The sequence below is a fragment of the Triticum urartu genome, chromosome 1 (genome assembly GCF_003073215.2).
Source record: "Triticum urartu cultivar G1812 chromosome 1, Tu2.1, whole genome shotgun sequence".
In the NCBI taxonomy this organism is placed as follows: domain Eukaryota; kingdom Viridiplantae; phylum Streptophyta; class Magnoliopsida; order Poales; family Poaceae; genus Triticum; species Triticum urartu.
Window position 1 is genome coordinate 14354172 of NC_053022.1, and position 14872 is coordinate 14369043.

Consider the following 14872-nt stretch of genomic DNA (forward strand, 5'->3'; position numbering starts at 1 on the left):
CTGAAATTATTTGAACTGTTCAAATGTTTCAGACTTATGTTTCATCAAGTGGATATCCCCATATCTGCTCAAATCATCTGTGAAGGTCAGAAAATAATGATACCTGCTGCAAGCCTTAATATTCATCGGACCACATACATCAGTATGTATGATCTCCAACAAATCTGTTGCTTGCTTCATTGTTCCGGAGAACGGCGTTTTATTCATCTTGCCCAAAAGGCATGGTTCGCAAGCATCAAGTGATTCATAATCAAGTGATTCCAAAATCCCATCAGCATGGAGTTTCTTCATGCGCTTTACACCAATATGACCTAAACGGCAGTGCTACAAATAAGTTGCACTATCATTATTAACTTTGCATCTTTTGGTTTCAATATTATGATTATGTGTATCACTACGATCGAGATCCAACGAACTATTTTCATTGGGTGTATAACCATATAAGGTTTTATTCATGTAAACAGAACAACAATTTATTCTCTTACTTAAATGAATAACCGTATTACAATAAACATGATCAAATCATATTCATGCTCAACGCAAATACCAAATAACACTTATTCAGGTTCAACACTAATCCCGAAAGTATAGGGAGTGTGCGATGATGATCATATCAATCTTGGAACCACTTCCAACACACATCATCACTTCACCCTTAACTAGTCTCTGTTTATTCTGCAACTCCCGTTTCGAGTTACTAATCTTAGCAACTGAACTAGTATCAAATACTGAGGGGTTGCTATAAACACTAGTAAAGTACACATCAATAACATGTATATCAAATATACTTATGTTCACTTTGCCATCCTTCTTATCTGCCAATCACTTGGGGTAGTTCCGCTTCCAGTGACCAGTCCCTTTGCAGTAGAAACACTTAGTCTTAGGCTTAGGACCAGGCTTGGGCTTCTTCACTTGAGCAGCAACTTGCTTGCTGTTCTTCTTGAAGTTCCCCTTCTTCCCTCTGCCCTTTTCTTGAAACTAGTGGTCTTGTCTACCAACAACACTTGATGTTTTTCTCGATTTCTACCTTCGTCAATTTCCGCATTACGAAGAGCTTGGGAATCATTTTCGTTATCCCTTGCATATCAGAGTTCACCACGAAGTTCTACTAACTTGGTGATGGTGACTAGAGAATTCTGTCAATCACTATCTTATCTGGAAGATTAACTCCCACTTGATTCAAGCGATTGTAGTACTCAGACAATCTGGGCACATGCTCACTAGTTGAGCGATTCTCCTCCATCTTTTAGCTATAGAACTTGTTGGAGACTTCATATCTCTCAACTCGGGTATTTGCTTGAAATATTAACTTCAACTCCAGGAACATCTCATATGGTCCATGACGTTCAAAAACGTCTTTGAAGTCCCGATTCTAAGCCGTTAAGCATGGTGCACTTAAACTATCAAGTAGTCATCATATTGAGCTAGCCAAACATTCATAATGTCTGTATCTGCTCCTGCAATAGGTCCGTCACCTAGCGGTGCATCAAGGACATAATTCTTCTGTGCAGCAATGAGGATAAACCTCAGATCATGGATCCAATCCGCATCATTGCTACTAACATCTTTCAACACAATTTTCTCTAGGAACATATCAAAATAAACATATGAAGGCAACAACGCGAGCTATTGATCTACAACATAGATATGCTAATACTACCAGGACTAAGTTCATGATAAATTAAAGTTCAATTAATCATATTACTTAAGAACTCCCACTTAGATAGACATCCCTCTAATCCTCTAAGTGATCACGTGATCCAAATCAACTAAACCATGTCCGATCATCACGTGAGATGGAGTAATTTCATTGGTGAACATCATTATGTTGATCATATCTACTATATGATTCACGCTCGACCTTTCGGTCTCCGTGTTCCGAGGCCATATCTGTATATGCTTGGCTCGTCAAGTATAACCTGAGTATTCCGCGTATGCAACTGTTTTGCACCCGTTGTATTTGAACGTAGAACCTATCACACCCGATCATCACGTGGTGTCTCAGCACGAAGAACTTTCGCAACGGTGCATACTCAGGGAGAACACTTTTTGATAATTAGTGAGAGATCATCTTATAACGCTACCGTCAAACTAAGCAAAAATAAGATGTATAAAAGATAAACATCATATGCAATCAATATATGTGATATGATATGGCCATCATCATCTTGTGCTTGTGATCTCCATCTCCGAAGTACCGTCATGATTTCTATCGTCACCGGCATGACACCATGATCTCCATCATCTTGATCTATATCAATGTGTCGTCACGTGGTCGTCTCTCCAACAATTGCTCTTGCAACTATTGCTATCGCATAGCGATAAAGTAAAGCAATTATTGGACGCTTGCATCTTATGCAATAGAGAGACAACCATAAGGATTTTGCCAGTTGCCGACAACTTCAACAAAACATGATCATCTTATACAACAACTTATAACTTATCACATTTTGACCATATCACATCACAACATGCCCTGCAAAAACAAGTTAGACGTCCTCTACTTTGTTGTTGCAAGTTTTACGTGGCTGCTACGGGCTTAAGCAAGAACCAATCTCACCTACGCATCAAAACCACAACGATAGTTTGTCAAATAGACTCCATTTTAACCTTCGCAAGGACCGGGCGTAGCCACACTCGGTTCAACTAAAGTTGGAGAAACAGTCACCCGCAAGTCACCTTTGTGCAAAGCACGTCGGGGAAACCGGTCTCGCGTAAGCGTACGCGTAATGTCGGTCCGGGCCGCTTCATCCAACAATACCGCCGAACCAAAGTATGACATGCTGGTAGGCAGTATGACTTATATCGCCCACAACTCACTTGTGTTCTACTCGTGCATATAACATCAAACCATAAAAACTAGGCTCGGATGCCACTGTTGGGTTTCGTAGTAATTTCAAAATTTTCCTACGCACACGCAAGATCATGTGATGCATAGCAACGAGGGGGAGAGTGTTGTCTACGAACCCAACGCAGACCGACTGCGGAAGCGATGACACGACGTAGAGGAAGTAGTCGTACGTCTTCACGATCCAACCGATCAAGCACCGAATCTACGGCACCTCCGAGTTCGAGCACACGTTCAGCTCGATGACGATCCCCGGACTCCGATCCAGCAAAGTGTCGGGGAAGAGTTCCGTCAGCACGACGGCGTTGGTGACGATCTTGATGTACTACAGCAGCAGGGCTTCGCCTAAACTCCGCTACAGTATTATCGAGGTATATGGTGGCAGGGGGCACCACACACGGCTAAGGAATAGATCACGTGGATCAACTTGTGTGTCTAGAGGTGCTCCCTGCCTCCGTATATAAAGGATGAGAGGAGGGGAGGCTGGCCGGCCAAGGGAGGAGGCGCAGGGAGTCCTACTCCCTCTAGGAGTAGGATTCCTCCCCCCAATCCTAGTCCAACTAGGATTCCTCGGAGGGGAAGGGAGAGAGGGGTGGCCGGCCACCTCTCCTAGTCCTAATAGGACTAGGGGAAGGGGGGAGGCGCAAAGCCCTTGTGGGCAGCCCTTTCACCTTTCCACTAAGGCCCATGAAGGCCCATATGGCTCCCGGGGGGTTCCGGTAACCCTCCCGGTACTCCGGTAAAATCCCGATTTCACCCGGAACACTTCCGATGTCCAAACGTAGGCTTCCAATATATCAATCTTTACGTCTCGACCATTTCGAGACTCCTCGTCATGTCCGTGATCACATCCGGGACTCCGAACAACCTTCGGTACATCAAAATGCATAAACTCATAATGTAACTGTCATCGTAACCTTAAGCGTGCGGACCCTACGGGTTCGAGAACAATGTAGACATGACCGAGACACGTCTCCTGTCAATAACCAATAGCGGGACCTGGATGCCCATATTGGCTCCTACATATTCTACGAAGATCTTTATCGGTCAGACCGCATAACAACATACGTTGTTCCCTTTGTCATCGGTATGTTACTTGCCCAAGATTCGATCGTCGGTATCCAATACCTAGTTCAATCTCGTTACCGGCAAGTCTCTTTACCCGTTCCGTAATACATCATCTCACAACTAACATATTAGTTGTAATGCTTGCAAGGCTTATGTGATGTTTATTACCGAGAGGGCCCAGAGATACCTCTCCGACAATCGGAGTGACAAATCCTAATCTCGAAATACGCCAACCCAACATCTACCTTTGGAGACACCTGTAATGCTCCTTTATAATCACCCAGTTACGTTGTGACATTTGGTAGCATCCAAAGTGTTCCTCCGGCAAACGGGAGTTGCATAATCTCATAGTCATAGGAACATGTATAAGTCATGAAGAAAGCAATAGCAACATACTAAACGATCGGGTGCTAAGCTAATGGAATGGGTCATGTCAATCAGATCATTCAACTAATGATGTGACCTTGTTAATCAAATAACAACTCTTTGTCTATGGTTAGGAAACATAACCATCTTTGATTAACGAGCTACTCAAGTAGAGGCATACTAGTGACACTCTGTTTGTCTATGTATTCACACATGTATTATGTTTCCGGTTAATACAATTCTAGCATGAATAATAAACATTTATCATGAAATAAGGAAATAAATAATAACTTTATTATTGCCTCTAGGGCATATTTCCTTCAACTTCAGCATTGAGAACAACTCAGGAATGGTCTTTTGCATCCCCTGCATGTTGAAGTTCATCACAAAGCTCTTGTAGCTTGGTGGAAGCGACTGGAGGATTCTGTCAATGACCGCATCATCCGGGAGATTAACTCCCAGCTGAGACAAGCGGTTATGCAACCCAGACATAGTGAGTATGTGCTCACTGACAGAACTATTTTCCTCCATCTTACAGCTGAAGAACTTATCGGAGACTTCATATCTCTCGATCCGGGCATGAGCTTGAAAAACCATTTTCAGCTCTTCGAACATCTCATATGCTCCATGTCTCTCAAAACGCTTTTGGAGCCCCGGCTCTAAGCTGTAAAGCATGCCGCACTGAACGAGGGAGTAGTCGTCAACACGTGTCTGCCAAGCGTTCATAACGTCTTGGTTCTGTGGGACGGGTGGACCACCTAGCGGTGCTTGTAGGACATAATCTTTCTTGGCAGCTATGAGGATGATCCTCAGGTTCCGGACCCAGTCCGTATAGTTGCTGCCATCGTCTTTCAGCTTGGTTTTCTCTAGGAACGCGTTGAAGTTGAGGACTACGTTGGCCATTTGATCTACAAGACATATTGCAAAGATTTTAGACTATGTTCATGATAATTAAGTTCATCTAATCAAATTATTAATGAACTCCCACTTAGATTAGACATCCCTCTAGTCATCTAAGTATTACATGATCCGAGTTGACTAGGCCGTGTCCGATCATCACGTGAGACGGACTAGTCAACGTCGGTGAACATCTTCATGTTGATCGTATCTTCTATACGACTCATGCTCGACCTTTCGGTCTTCTGTGTTCCGAGGCCATGTCTGTACATGCTAGGCTCGTCAAGTTAACCCTAAGTGTTTTGCATGTGTTCCGAGGCCATGTCTGTACATGCTAGGCTCGTCAACACCCGTTGTATGTGAACGTAAGGATCCATCACACCCGATCATCACGGCGTGCTTAGAAACGACGAACTTTAGGAACGGTGCACAGTTAGGGGAGAACACTTCTTGAAATTGTTATGAGGAATCATCTTATTTACTACCATCGTTCTAAGTAAACAAGATGCAAAACATGATAAACATCACATGTAATCAAATAATTAACGTGACATGATATGGCCAATATCACATAGCTCCTTTGATCTCCATCTTGGGGCTCCATGATCATCTTGTCACCGGCTTGACACCATGATCTCCATCATCGTGTCTCCATGAAGTTGCTCGCCAACTATTACTTCTAATACTATGGCTAACGCGTTTAGCAATAAAGTAAAGTAATTTACATGGCGTTTCTCGATGACACGCAGGTCATATAAAAGAATAAAGACAACTCCTATGGCTCCTGCCGGTTGTCATACTCATCGACATGCAAGTCGTGATTCCTATTACAATAGCATGAACATCTCATACATCACATATAGATCATTCATCATTCATCACAACTTTGGCCATATCATATCACAAACCACTTGCTGCAAAAACAAGTTAGACGTCCTCTAATTGTTGTTGCAAGTTTTACGTGGCTGAATTAGGGTTCTAGCAAGAACGTCTTCTTACCTACGTCAAAGCCACAACGTGATTTGTCAACTTCTATTTACCCTTCATAAGGACCCTGTTCATCGAATCCGCTCCAACTAAAGTGGGAGAGACAGACACCCGCCAGCCACCTTATGCAACTAGTGCATGTTAGTCGGTGGAACCGGTCTCACGTAAGCGTACGTGTAAGGTTGGTCCGGGCCGCTTCATCCCACAATACCGCTGAAGCAAGAAAAGACTAGTAACGGCAAGAAAGTTGACAAATCTACGCCCACAACTAATTGTGTTCTACTCGCGCAAGAAGAACTACGCATAGACCTAGCTCATGATGCCACTGTTGGGTAACGTTGCAGAAAACAAAAAATTTCCTACTCGTTTCACCAAGATCATCTAGGAGTTCATCTAGCAACGAGTCATTGGATGCATCTACATACCTCTGTAGATCGCGCACGGAAGCGTTCAAAAGAACGGTGATGATGTAGTCGAACACGACGTGATCCAAATCACCGATGACCAAGCGCCGAACGGACGACACCTCCGCGTTCAACACACGTACGGGACGGGAGACGTCTCCTCCTTCTTGATCCAGCAAGGGGGAAGGAGAGGTTGACGAAGATCCAGCAGCACGACGGCGTGGTGGTGGATGCAGGGCGTCACAGTAGCAGGGCTTCGCCTATACTACGAGGAAGAGAGACGTAACGGGGACAGAGGGAGGCGCCAGGGGCTGGTTCATCAAGTCCCTCCTCTCCCCCACTATATATAGGGGTGCCAAGGGGGGGTGGTGCTCAGCCTAGGAGATCCAATCTCCTAGGGCCGGCGGCCAAGGGGAGGTTTCCCTCCCCCCCAAGGCACCTAGGGGTGCCTTCCACCACTTGGACTCTTCCTTGGTGGAAACCCTAGGCGCATGGGCCTATAGGGGCTGGTGCCCTTGGCCCATATAGGCCAAGGCGCACCCCCTATAGCCCATGTGGCCCCCCCGGGGCAGGTGGCCCCACCCTGTGGGCCCCCGGGACCCTTCCGGTGGTCCCGGTACAATACCGATAACCCCAAAACTTGTCTCGATGGCCGAAACAGCACTTCCTATATATAATTCTTTACCTCCGGACCATTCCGGAACTCCTCGTGACGTCCGGGATCTCATCCGGGACTCCGAACAATATTCAGGTTATTGCATATTCATATCTTCACAACCCTAGCGTCACCGAACCTTAAGTGTGTAGACCCTACGGGTTCGGGAGACAAGCAGACATGACCGAGACGACTCTCCGGTCAATAACCAACAGCGGGATCTGGATACCCATGTTGGCTCCCACATGCTCCACGATGATCTCATCGGATGAACCACGATGTCGAGGATTCAATCAACCCCGTATGCAATTCCCTTTGTCAATCGATATGTTACTTGCCCGAGATTCGATCGTCGGTATCCCAATACCTCGTTCAATCTCGTTACCGGCAAGTCACTTTACTCGTACCGAAATGCATGATCCCGTAACCAGACACTTGGTCACTTTGAGCTCATTATGATGATGCATTACCGAGTGGGCCCAGCGATACCTCTCCGTCATACGGAGTGACAAATCCCAGTCTTGATCCATGTCAACCCAACAGACACTTCCGGAGATACCCGTAGTCTACCTTTATAGTCACCCAGTTACGTTGTGACGTTTGGTATACCCAAAGCACTCCTACGGTATCCGGGAGTTACACGATCTCATGGTCTAAGGAAAAGATACTTTGACATTGGAAAACTCTAGCAAACGAACTATACGATCTTGTGCTATGTTTAGGATTGGGTCTTGTCCATCACATCATTCTCCTAATGATGTGATCTCGTTATCAATGACATCCAATGTCCATAGTCAGGAAACCATGACTATCTGTTGATCAACGAGCTAGTCAACTAGAGGCTTACTAGGGACATGTTGGTGTCTGTTATTCACACATGTATTACGATTTCCGGATAACACAATTATAGCATGAATAAAGACAATTATCATGAACAAGGAAATATAATAATAATGCTTTTATTATTGCCTCTAGGGCATATTTCCAACAGTCTGCCACTTGCACTAGAGTCAATAATCTAGTTACATTGTGATGAATCGAACACCCATGGAATTCTGGTGTTGATCATGTTTTGCTCTAGGGAGAGGTTTAGTCAACGGATCCGCTACATTCAGGTCCGTATGTACTTTAAAAATCTCTATGTCTCCATTTTGAACATTTTCACGAATGGAGTTGAAGCGATGCTTGATATGCCTTGTCTTCTTGTGAAACCTGGGCTCCTTGGCAAGAGCAATAGCTCCAGTGTTGTCACAGAAGAGCTTGATCGGCCCCGACGCATTGGGTATGACTCCTAGGTCGGTGATGAACTCCTTCACCCATATTGCTTCATGTGCTGCCTCCGAGGCTGCCATGTACTCCGCTTCACATGTAGATCCCGCCACGACGCTCTGCTTGCAACTGCACCAGCTTACTGCCCCACCATTCAAAATATACACGTATCCGGTTTGTGACTTAGAGTCATCCAGATCTGTGTCGAAGCTAGCGTCGACGTAACCCTTTACGACGAGCTCTTCGTCACCTCCATAAACGAGAAACCCTCTAATTCAAACCGGCACTAATGTGCTTCACGTTTGACCCTTTTTCTACTAGTGGTACTTGTCCTCTCATGTCTGTGTTCTTCGTCCTGAACTTAATCTCATGACCATGTTGAACTCAATGATATCTTTGCTTCTAGTACAGGTGAATGTTTCTTCTTTAAGCTAGTGTTGGTGGTGATTAGATAGCGGTAATGACTATTATGATTAAATAGTGGTAATGATGACTATGATGATTTTTAGCTAGCTAGTATACTGTTGTTGGTGATGATATGATGCAAGAGTTTTTATATTAATATGATGATGATGATGATGATGATGATGATGATGATGATGAGTTATTATATCATTTATGAAAGAAACTGCAGATTAGTTTCAACTATTTAATATGGATATGGCATATACTTGATCACTTAGCTAGGATCCATGTGCATCTAGTTGAAACTAATCTGCGGTACTTTCACCTAATGATTTAACAACTCATTATAATGTAAAAACAATCTGTAAATTAAATTGAAAACACAAAATTAAAGGAAAAATAAAAAATAACCCCCCCCCCAAACATTTAGTACCGGTCCCCGCACCCGGCCCTGGCTCGTGCCACGTGGCGGAACTTTAGTGGCGGTTCCTGCCGAACTGGTACTAAAGGGGGGGGGGCTTTAGTCCCCACCCTTTAGTGCCGGTTACAGAACTGGCACTAAAGGCCCTTACGAACCGGTGCTAAATCCCGGTTCTGCACTAGTGCTAGGATGATAATTGACAATTAGCTACTATTGGTTAACTTATCATGTGCTATATTGTTGGCGAGTTATTATATGACTACAGATAATGAGTTGTTATATGACTACGATGATGATGAGGAGGAGGTCGTAGTACTTGTCATGTGCTAGAATGATGGTGAGTTATTATATGACTACGATGATGACTTGTTATATGACTACGATGATGATGAGTTGTTATATCATTATGATAATGATGAGTTATATCATTGGGGTGGAAGAAACACATATTAGATTAAAGTACGATGGTCGAGAGGAGCCTTGATCACCTTAGTTGCAAACAGTTATTTGACTTTCGAGGATACAACAACCATCTTATATATGCTCCCAATGCAAATTGGACTTGATAGGTCATTGCCTTCATTCAACACACAAGTGATTTGTGTTCTGAGGATGCAAGAACCTCCTTATATATGCCCCTCAATGCAAATTGAACTTGATAGCCATTGCCATCATTCGACACTTGTGTGCCGTCCCAACATTATATAGTCCTACCAATTCAACTTAGTCACTTGGATCCATCCACTTTAATTTAATCCGTGTTTCTTCCACAACCTCTTCATTGCCATCGTATAAAAATTTGCATAACGGTGTATAAATACAATATAAATATGAAGAAATGAAATACACACTAATAGTAGTGGCGTGGGGCAACAACCGCGATGCTACTATTTAGCAGTAGGGCAGGTCCAACCCCACGCTACTGCTAGACACAATTCGTAGTAGCGTAGGGTCAGACCACGCCCTAGTACTAACAATTAGTTGTAGCGTCCTAGCAGTAGCACGACCCCCACGCTATTGATAGCCCTTAACCTCGCGCTACTACTAGGGTTTTCCCTGGTAGTGTCATAGGGTACTGAATAAGCCCGGCGTGTCGGCTCAATGTGGAGGACATGTCCGGACATCCCCATTTATCTCCCACTTATGGGCTGGGTTTTGGGGAGTCCAGACCGTCTGATCATTCGACCTAGCTTTGAGGGAGCCTTTGGGCATGCGTTTTTGTGTCCGGACTGTTCATATTGATATATGGGGGAGAAATGAGCTTTCCCCTCATAGACGCCACAACCCCTATATACTCTAAATTTAAATTTTGAGAGGTATTATAACTTTAGCCCTCGGTAAAAAATTATTCGACTTTCATTTAAACTTTCACATACTCTGGACATTTGTACTTCCAAAACTTTTAGGGAATAATATCAAACTTCAAAATTTTCAAGCTTTCAAAAAGTTGGAACTTTTCAAAATTTCAATCTATTCAAACTGAAGAATCGCATTGCCAAACTAGAAGATACACGTGGTGGTGAGATATTTGTCAGTCTTCCCACTCTCTCTGTCTCACGCTGGATAAGATATCATAGAGACACAGCAGACGCGGCGAGGGCCCGTTCTGGTTAATTTGTCACCACCCTCACACAGATGGATCTCTCTCGATCTTCCCTCGAAGAAGAAAGATTAAAAAGACGACAGTGACAAACGCGGTGGGCTGCTGAGCCGCCCGATAATCAATCAATCGATCCCCACAGCTGATCTGCTCTGCTCTCCTCCGAGCGCGTGAAGGAGCCATGGACCCTCTGCCTTCTCCGCCGCAGCTCAGTGTCCTGGAGAGCGCCGTCGTAAAGCCCCCGCCGGCGCCGGAGACCTCCCTCCCGCTCACCTTCTTCGACGTCTACTGGCTCAACTCCCCGCCGGTGGAACGCGTCTTCCTCTACCGCCTCACCCCCGACACCACCGGCAACGACGCCGTCCCATCCGCCATCATCTCCAGCCTCAGGTCCTCGCTCTCCCAGGCCCTCCGTGCCTACTTCCCGCTGGCCGGCCGCCTCCGCCTCACGCCCGGCACGGCCGACCGCTACGAGCTCCACTACCAGCCCGGCGACGGCGTCGCCTTCACCGTCGCCGAGTATGCCGTCGACGTCGACGAGCTGGCCGCCGACGGGCCGAGGGAGGTCGCCAGGATCTTGCCGCTCGTGCCGCCTCTCTCGACGGGGGTTGGCCCGGTGCTCGCTCTGCAGGCCACCGTGCTCCGCGGCGGCCTCGCCATCGGCATCTCCCTGCACCATGCCGCCTGCGATGGCGCCTCCTCCACGCGCTTCTTCCACACCTGGGCCACCGCAAGCACCGGCTCCGGTGCGCCTCCTCCCCCGGTCATCGACAGAAGTTTGGTCACCAAGGACCCCAGTTTCAGACACATCTACGACATCTATGTCGGAGATCTCACGAGCACCGAGGAGATGGAGTACGTCGAGATGTCCAGCGACAAGCTGCTCGCCACCTTCACGCTCTCCAGGGAGGACATCCAGCGCGTTAAGGACGTCGTCTTCTCCGCGGCCGGTGAGGCGGGCGCGCCGCCGCCGCGATGCTCCTCGCTCGTCGCCACCTTCGGCTTCATCTGGTCCTGCTACCAGCGCGCCAAAGACGACGCCGAAGCAAGCAGCGGCGACCCGACCTACATCCTCTTCTCCGTCGACCACCGCTCGCGGATAATGCCCGATCCCGTCCCGGACGAGTACCTCGGCAACTGCATCGGCGCCGCCCAGCACGCCGCGCCCAAGAACCAGCTCGCGGCGGCCGGCAGCAGCGGCATACTCGTCGCGTGCACGGCTGTGGCAGCGGCCATCGAGGAGGCGATGGGCCAAACCGCGTCGCCCGAGAAGATGGGGTCGTGGCCGAAGAAGATTCTAGAGGCCGTCGCGACTGGTGGCGGTGTTCTGAGCGTGGCGGGGTCGCCGAGGTTCCGGGTCTACGACGTCGATTTCGGGTTCGGGCGGCCGGCCAAGGTGGAGATCGTGTCCGTGGCGAGAACCGGCGCGATGGCGCTGGCGGAGAGCCGCCGGAGCAGCGCCGGCGGCGTCATGGAGGTGGGCATCTCCCTGCCGCCCGCTGGCATGCAAAGGTTCCGAAAGTGCTTTGACGATGCCATTTCGTGGCTTCATCACCATTAGACAAGCTAGTGATATGCTTCGTTTCATGCTTTGTGCCCGGAATCATCTAAATGTATGCGTAATTGGAGTCTTGATATGTATTGTAAATTTGTAATCTGTATTTTTCTATTTAACCAGCAACTAAAAACAAATTAATCCATGTGTTTTGCCAAAGGGCATTATATTGATATTAAAATGACATCAATCACATGCAATCTATGCAACGGCACAACCAATCGCTTACCCAAAAAATTGATATGTTGAGAAAGCACATCGTCAGAGAAGAGAATTGGAGTTTTTAATTGGAGTTTAGTGAGGGCACGGACCCACCTTGAAAGGAAAGTTTGGTAGGTCACCTAATAATGTTTCATAGGTGTAGTAGCATTTTTTGCCGTCTGTGACAACAGACTACTAAAAATGTTATCCTAAAACAATGTCTCAAGAGTCAGGAAAGGAAATCATGCTCCTCCAGCGTCATTGTCGCGGATCCGGCTTGCCTACTCTCTTCCTGTCTTTTTTTCTTTTTCTTTTTAATCTAATCATCTCCCTCCTGATTTTAAGGGAGTGGGACCGAGCCTTATTTTGTTCCAATCAAATCAAACCACGTAGACGGGAGCACGGATAGACACACGACGGAGAAGCAGTCAAGTCTCGTCCCATTGTCGCGGGATCCAACCATTGCATGCCAGATCTCACTACACCTACCACGTTCTCAGTACACCTAGCTTGGTCGACTGATCTTTATTACCTTCACTGTTACTAGATGTTCAATACTGCAAATGGTCCATTGGTCTTGATGATTATCCTAGTGTTAGTTCAATATTACAAAATGCTGTTGACGCCGCGTGCATGTCCCCTTCCTACAAGAATTAAGAAAAGGAAGAGTGTAAATGACTAGCCACCAGAAAGTAGATAGCAGCCACTCCATTATTAGTCAGAGTAATAATGGCCATGTACGTCTAAATTAGTGACGTCTCAAAAATGTTAGCATCGACAAGCGATCATGTCACGTTCGAAGAAGTGTACCAAAGGTTGTGCCTCATGATACTGTATAGTTAGGGCAGATGTAATAGGAGTAGATATGTTAGGGTAGTAAGCTTATATTCCTTCCTTCTGTTCTTCTAGTCAAGAAAGAAAAGAAAAATCTTAGCCATCTATGATTAGTTGGTGGTGATCTGTTCGGTGGACTTGGTACCAGATTGTGGCACCACCTTCCCGACGTGTGCTCGTAATTTCAAACAGCCCTAATTGTCGACGAAGGTTTTCAACAATTGGGTAGCCAATTTCAACAACCGTGTTGATCCAAATGAACATACAACACTCGGTCATTTCCACTGTCATGGTGTTCATCTTTCTATGACATTTAATTTAATGTCGACATTGCTAGCTATAGCATTTCATGTATATCATGTTAGCTTGGTCTAACTGATGTTTATGATTCTACTCCCTTCATTCCAATCAATACTGCACTTATGCATACCGGCATACGTCGCGCCAACCCGACCAAGCCTGAGTCCCACCTTGAATGGAAGAACACAATTGCACCCATACACACACGTGTGCGTGTTCTATACATGCTTGGAAAATACTTGAAATTGACCAATTATTGCGTTCCAAAGCTTACATACTACACAACACACTATTTAAAGACCAAACCAAGTGATCTGCGTTAGGCACGCTAACATCTCATGTTATGTTCTACTCGCCGCGCGAAGCACATCGAGATCGACATCCACTTTGTTCGCGAGAAGATGTCTCTCAATCAGATTCGGGTTCTCCACGTGCCGTCCTCACAGCAGTTTGCCGATATCATGGCGAAGGGCTAGCACTTTCTGGACTTTCGGTACAGTTTATGCGTTCGACCGACGCACAAACTGCGGGGGATGTTAAAGTATAACTTTGTATAGCTAACCTCGCTTATTCCGTTTGCATACAGTTGTATATATACGTATATAGGGTTCCTTTCTTGGTCTCCAAGACGTGTAATCCTTCTATAAATATATGAGCCGATCGCCCCTTGAGAGGCGTCTTCCCTCAAACCCTTTCACGCTTATAGGCACCAGATTGTGGCACCACCTTCGTGATGTGCTTGTAACTTCAAACAGCCCTAATTGTCGACGAAGGTTCAACAATTGGGTAGCCAATTTCAACAACCGTGTTGATCCAAACAGCCATACATCGAACTTCTCTGGTATTTAAATTTGAATCTCTATTTTTTGAACTTTTTTTGTGAATTTACTAAAACAATTCTCATACATGAATTTCTTATAGACAAACTTTTTTGTTACATGTTTTGAACTCTTACATTTCTTATTTTTGAACCTCTTTCTTTTTATACACAAAACATGATTTTTAACCCATTTCCAGGAAGACACACACAAAGAACACACACACACACACACACACACAACC

At 45.8% G+C, this 14872-nt stretch overlaps 1 protein-coding gene across 1 annotated transcript; it reads left to right on the forward strand.

Moving 5' to 3' along the window:
• The first annotated feature begins 10901 nt into the window (after positions 1-10901).
• On the forward strand, positions 10902-12616 carry LOC125542837 (malonyl-coenzyme A:anthocyanin 3-O-glucoside-6''-O-malonyltransferase-like). The gene has a single exon (XM_048706065.1). It carries the CDS (start codon positions 11102-11104, stop codon positions 12479-12481), a length of 1380 nt encoding a protein of 459 aa, XP_048562022.1. The 5' UTR covers positions 10902-11101; the 3' UTR covers positions 12482-12616.
• Positions 12617-14872: the final 2256 nt, after the last annotated feature.

Coding starts and splice junctions, on each gene's coding strand:
- LOC125542837 (XM_048706065.1), top strand. CDS start 11,102: ATGGACCCTCTGCCTTCTCCGCCGCAGCTCAGTGTCCTGGAGAGCGCC.